Consider the following 6,388-nt stretch of genomic DNA (forward strand, 5'->3'; position numbering starts at 1 on the left):
TACATGGATTAAGTGTATACTAAACTTACACTAATATTGTCGTCTTTGTGAGTCAGAGCTATTTCCAAGTCTTCCTGGGACTTCTCAAATGACTTGATCTGTTCAGTGAGCTCGGCATGCGATTTACTCCACTCTTCTACCTGCTGCTGCAACTGAAAGTCAAAGCACATCAATTCCTGTGTGCAGCTGTGGGATGGGAGATAAGTTACCTGTGTGAGGCAGTGCTAGGAAGCCGGGCCGCTTCTTGGCTTGTCATTAGGAGTTCAAATCTCAGTTAAAGAAAGGGGGAGAGATGGGTTGGAGAGATGGCTCAGCGGTTAAGAGCACCGGCTGCTCTTTCGAAGGTCCTGAGTTAAAATCCCAGCAACCACATGGTGGCTCACAGCCATCTGTAATAGGTTCTGGTGTGTCTGAAGACAGCTACAGTGTACTCACATACATAAAATAAAGAATTCTTTAAAACAATCTTTAAGGAAAGGGGAAAGTGGTTCCAGCCCTCAGAGCTGAGGTAAGAACATGAGTGTGTAAAAGCAGTTCAGAAAACTATTGCTAATTCAACTTCATTTGCTTCCAGTACGAATGGGTGGGCACATCTCACAGACTCCTAAATCCAGACTTTGGTCATATAACCTTCTCTTGGTCAGTGAAGTTATTTAAAAGAGGTTAAAAATATTTCATTTTTGGACGTAAAAATCCAACTATTTGCTATCTTAAGGCTACTCAAGTTTATAATGGTCAGGCATTTGACAAGATAAAAGTAAACACCCTGAGAGCTTCGGTAAGTTATACAGAAAACTCCTGAAGCAGATCCCTGCTCCATCTGGGAAGCATAGTTCGCTCTTCCCAGCACCCAGCCTGAATCCTGCTGAGGGAGACTGCTGAGGGCAGTGCCATCGCTATTAGGTGAACTTGCCTTACCTGCTCTTTCTTCTTCTTAAGCCTGGCATTTTCTTCTTGAACCCGATGGCACTCAGATTTTACATTCTCTTCACTGAGCTTGGCTTCATTAAGGGCAACTTGAACCTAATAAAAAACACTCCCAGTTAGTACATTAATGCAAAGAAAAAATGAACATTTTCTTAACCAAACATCATGCAGGTTTTATCTTTTTTTTTTTAAATATACACTCACAGATGTGTATTACTTTTTTTTTTAAGATTTATTTATTTATTATATGTAAGTACACTGTAGCTGTCTTCAGACACACCAGAAGAGGGCATCAGATTTCATTACGGGTGGTTGTGAGCCACCATGTGGTTGCTGGGATTTGAACTTCTGACCCTCGGAAGAGCAGTCGGGTGCTCTTACCCAGCTGAGTCATCTCACCAGGCCCAGGTTTTATCTTTTACATGTTTTAGCATACCTCAAACTTTTGCTCAACCAGACTAAGACAATGGTTACTTAGTACATAGATAATATTCTTCTTACAGCAGACAGGCAGACTCACCTCTGAAAGTTCTGATGCATTCATTGAGATGACATCCTTCAACTTCTCAATAGATTTCTTGTTTTCCAGTATCTGACCCATGAAAGCACAACACAAAGCCTCAGGTGTCAGCATAGTCGCCAGTGTACATACATGCTCTCTACTGCTGAGATAAACTGCCCAGAAGCAGCCCGGAGAGCAAAGAGGTTATCTCTGCTCGCAGCTTACAACCCATCATCTAAGGAGGTCAGGGCAGGAACCTGCAGCCAACTGATGCAGAGGCCATAGAGAATGCTGCTCGCTGCCTTGTTCCCCATGGATGACCCAGGTGTCTTACTTTTGTTCCTAGGACCACCAGCCCAGAGGCAGTACTGGCCACAGAAAGATGGGCCCTCTCACATCAACCATCAATCAAGAAAACTCACAACAGACTTTCTGACAGGCCAATCTGGGGAGGGCATTTTTTCAACTGAACATCCCTTTGTATTAAGTTAACATAAAACAAGCTAACACACACACTAAAGGATGAAACACTAATAAACATATCCCATGACAGCCAATAGTTTGGGTAAAAGTAAGGGATCCAGTTTTGCTCTAAGGGGCAAAAAATAAATATACCAATAATCCAACCTTAGTTACAAGATAATGCAGCAATAACCACATTAAAAAGTTAAAAGAATAAATCTTTCAAGTAAGCCAATTCAAATTATTGTCATGGTTGTGTTCCATCCCCAATAGAGAAAAACTAAAAAAAAAAAAAAAACAAAAACCAAAAAAACTGCCTAGCTAAGCCTGATAATTTGGAAGACTGAAACACAAGGGTCATGAGCTCAAGACCTATCTTGGCTACAGAGTTCAAAGCCAGCACAGGCAACTTAGTGGAGACTGTGTCAAAATTAAAACATAGAAAAGGGATGCTCCTACAGCTCAGTGTTAGAACACTCACTGACCCTGTGTAAGACACAAGGCTCAAAATCCAAGAACGGGGTGGGGGGGGGGAGGGGGGTTCATTGCCTAAATTGGGGATAGAAGGATTTGGAGGAAAATAGACCAATTTCATAGACAAGAATTCCAAAAAATGTATGAAGACTCCAGCTTCTCAAGGGGTGGAAAATGTAATTCTTCCCTCTAACTGTGAGCCGTGCATAGTGGCTTCCAAAGAATACAGTAAACAGAGAGCTGAAAAGAATAATTTAACATCAGAGAAACGTGTCTAGTGCTTCCTTAGCTGGGGCATTAGCTCTGCCGAGGTAGGATATCTTAGAAAGCCTCTCTGTTTTCTCTGCGACGATTACATGAAGCTGAAATAAGTTTACCGAAAAGAGAACTTTTAAAAAAACAGAACTAGATCTAAGAACCATTCAATGAGGCCAGAATTCATAGTTGGTCTATCTGTGCTGGGGGGCAGAGCCCAGCCATTTCACAATGGTTTGGTATTGAGAACAAAAATACTCTTCCTGTGCCCATAAGAGTAATCCAGAGTTACAAGTTAAAATTCCGTAAGACAAGACACAGTAGAGTCAACTTCCCTGACTCCTACTTCCTTGAGCTAACAGCACGGGAAAAGTTGCCCTCACTCAGCATCCTTCAAAAGCCCAATGACATCTCCAGCGAGCAGCGTCTTACCAGGTCCTGGTTCTTGACGTTCTGCTCCCTCTCAGACTCTAACTGAAGACGAAGGCTTTTGGCTTTGTCACCCAAACTTACATTAGTTTCTTCAAGGATCTTGATTTTATCCTCAACAAAAACAAAGACACTAAGATTAGTAAGGATTACTCCTCCCATTTAATTCCACTTGTGGAATGCAATTCTCCCCTAAGAGATTTTTACCTTATATTTAACAGCTTCATCGGAGAGAATCATGTTTTGTTTCTTGGTTTCTTGAACATACTTCTTTGACTCCTTGATCTGTGTAAAACAAGGTGTTTAGAATTAAGTTACAACTTAGAATTAATTACAAATTATAGTGCTACCAAAGTCACTTCTAAGTGGACAACCTTCTCCAGATAACAATTGCTTATATCTATGAAGGCTAATAGGGAATGATGAAATAAAATATGAATCTTCAAATCATACATGGAATGTTAAGACAGAAACATTCAAGCTGGACTGGGGTAGGAAGTGAAAAGAATAATTATACCTTTTGTTCATAACTTGACAATTTTTGCATAAGTTCTGCATTTTCTTTCTTGATATTCTCCAACTTTTCAGAAATTTGTTTCTCAGTAACTAAAAAAGAAGAGAAATCTGTAAGTTTGTAAGCCCAAGATAAAGCCAAATGCCCCAGTGTATTAACAGCCAGGCCTGGTGCCTGGCACTAAGAGAGGGGAACCATGCTTTGCATGACTGTTATGCTTAAAGGCAGTCTGTGGTGAGTATAGTAAGGGGGAAGAATATTAAACCTTAAAAAGGGCAGTGTGCAGACTTTACATTTAATTGAGAGATACAGAATTTAAGGAAATGCTATTACTTGGTCCCATCTCAGAAAATGAGATTGCTTCAAATGTCATCTGCAAACAGAAACTGAAAAACACAAAATACCAGCTCCTTCCACCATCCTGGACAGCATCCACTCGGATGGATTCGGTGTGTGTTTAATATTCCAACGCCCTGCATGCTGTCTGCTCAGCTACGGATCCAGTGTGCATTTAATGTGTGTGTGTCACAGGGACGAACTCTGCACTGCATCAACAGCACACTTGATCTGCCATGGTAACTGACCCTGCTCTCCCTCAGTCTGCTCTGTTGCCTATCTCAGTTGGCAACTCCACGGTTCTACCAGCCAAGCTGGTGGGCGAGAGACAGTAAACTTTCCAGGAGTTAATAGAGCACTCAGACAGAAGTTATGGCATCTATGTCTAGATTACAGAAAACTCACAACAAACACCAATGCAGAGGGTTAATACAAGGGAAAAATGAACCTAAATATTTACCTTGATATACTCTACTCTTTACCTAGAAGAAAAGAAATAAAATTAAGTTTGTTGTCAAACACTTAATTAGCATATTGTTTTAAGAATATGTGAGAACCATAAACAAATGAGAATTTAGTAACAAACTTGTTTCAGTTTAATGAACCCATAGTATTTGAAAATAAGGAAAGGTTGGGCTGGCACAATGGCTTAGGCAAAGGTGCTTGTCACTAACCCTGACACTCTGAGTTCTATCCCAGGGCCCACATGGTGCAGAGAGAGAATCTGCAAGTCATGTTCTGATCTGCACACGTGCAGCATGGCTCAAATGTATACGAATGAACATGGTCTTAAAACATTTTAAAAAGGCAAGGCTAAAAGACATTTTAAATGTAATGGTACTAATACTTCATCAATAGCCTCAATAGACAAAAAAAAAAAAGATATATAGCTAAAAGTATGTTTATAGATCTATTACAAGAGCACCAATCTTAAGATATTAGCACTGATGCCTCATAACACCAGCGGCTGCTAGCTTAGTAATAATAAACACACCCATGGTCTAGTTACTTGGTATCATCTGACAACTCTGAATACTAGAGGAAACTCTAGAAATGAGTGTTCAGAAAGGTGTCAAAGAAACCAAATTCAAGGGAGAATCTTTTTCTTTAGATATACCATCTTTCACTCACCAGAAAATATCCTAGCAATCCTATTCAGAGCTCTCTACTGTTGAATTTAGGAATGCTGTGGTAGGATCGGGGTAGTGGATAAAGCACACTCCATGCCAGGGTGAGGACCTGAGCTTGGATGCCCGGAACCCATGGGAATGCTAATATGTTTGTAATCCCAGGGCTCCTAAGGTGAGATGGGAGGTGGCAGTATGAGTCTCCCAGAATCCTTCAGATCAGCAGCTTGCCATATGTGGTAACGAACAATTAAAAAGAAACAGGATCTCACAAGAGAGGAAGGCTAGAACTGACACCAGGGGTTGGCCTTTGACCTCCACACATGCACACTTACACACACGCACAGACACACAGAAAAACTAAAAACAAGCTAGGGATCTGACTTCCAGGACTAACAGTGGGACATGGTCCTCGGCCTGAGAAGGACATGTTCCCAGAGGAGACATACAAGGAAAGTGACCGCTAAAACTGTTATTCCCATCAGGAGAGCAATGACCTCTAGATCTAATAAGCTGAGATAGTAACTGGTGCACTTTGCCTTGTGAGCCATGGTCTCACTCTGTAGCCCTCATTAGTCTGGAACACTCTCTATGTAGACCAGGTTAGCCTTGTAGTCACCCACCTCTGCCTCCTGAGTACTGGAATTATAGGTGTATGCTACAACACCTAGCCCTAATTTCTTTTCTTAAAAAAAAAAAAAGACATTATTTATGTGTTTGTGTGTATGGGTGTACACATCCAAGGGCACACATATGTACATGTGGAGGCCATATGACAGCAACCATGTTGTGTCCTACAATCACATTGAGGTTGTTAGCCTCGGCTGTAGGCATCTTATCCACTAAGCCAACTTGCTGGCCCACTAAATTAATTTGTAACTCAAAATATATTTCTCTTTTCAAATGCTAGTATTTTAAAAACTCTTTTTAGATTTATTTATTGTATATGTTTGAATATTTTGCATGCATATACATCTATGTACCCCGTGCATGCCTAGTGGTTGTAGAAGTCAGAAGTAAGCTTTGGATCCCGTAGAACTCGAGTAATAGATGTTTGTGAACCACTGTGTGACAGCTAGAAAGCAGATCTGGGTCCTCTGCAAGGGCTGAGGGGACTGAATTATTATTGAGCCATCATCTCTTCAGCCCTTCAAAATACTACTGTTTTTTAAGTGGTGATGATATTCAGACCCATCCACAAGTCATCCATGAAATTTCAATCTTATCAATATAAAACATGTGTGATTGTCTTATTGTAAGAAAATGTGGGGTTGGAAAGATGGCTCAGTAAGAGTCAGAGTAAGAGCAGGGACTGCTCTTCCGAAGGTCCTGAATTCAAATCCCAGCAACCACATGGTGGAT

The 6,388-nt window shown here is 40.9% G+C and overlaps 1 protein-coding gene across 1 annotated transcript in view; it reads right to left on the reverse strand.

Moving 5' to 3' along the window:
* Mia3 (melanoma inhibitory activity 3) overlaps positions 1 to 6,388 on the reverse strand; it is a gene marked incomplete in the record, with an annotated part of 43,330 nt that overhangs the window by 8,771 nt on the left and 28,171 nt on the right. The window contains 7 exon segments of the mRNA NM_177389.3: positions 30 to 152; positions 919 to 1,023; positions 1,448 to 1,519; positions 3,053 to 3,163; positions 3,257 to 3,334; positions 3,567 to 3,655; positions 4,360 to 4,381. Coding sequence (NP_796363.2) covers positions 30 to 152; positions 919 to 1,023; positions 1,448 to 1,519; positions 3,053 to 3,163; positions 3,257 to 3,334; positions 3,567 to 3,655; positions 4,360 to 4,381 — 600 coding nt within the window.

This window comes from Mus musculus, chromosome 1 (genome assembly GCF_000001635.26).
Source record: "Mus musculus strain C57BL/6J chromosome 1, GRCm38.p6 C57BL/6J".
Classification (NCBI taxonomy): Eukaryota; Metazoa; Chordata; class Mammalia; order Rodentia; family Muridae; genus Mus; species Mus musculus.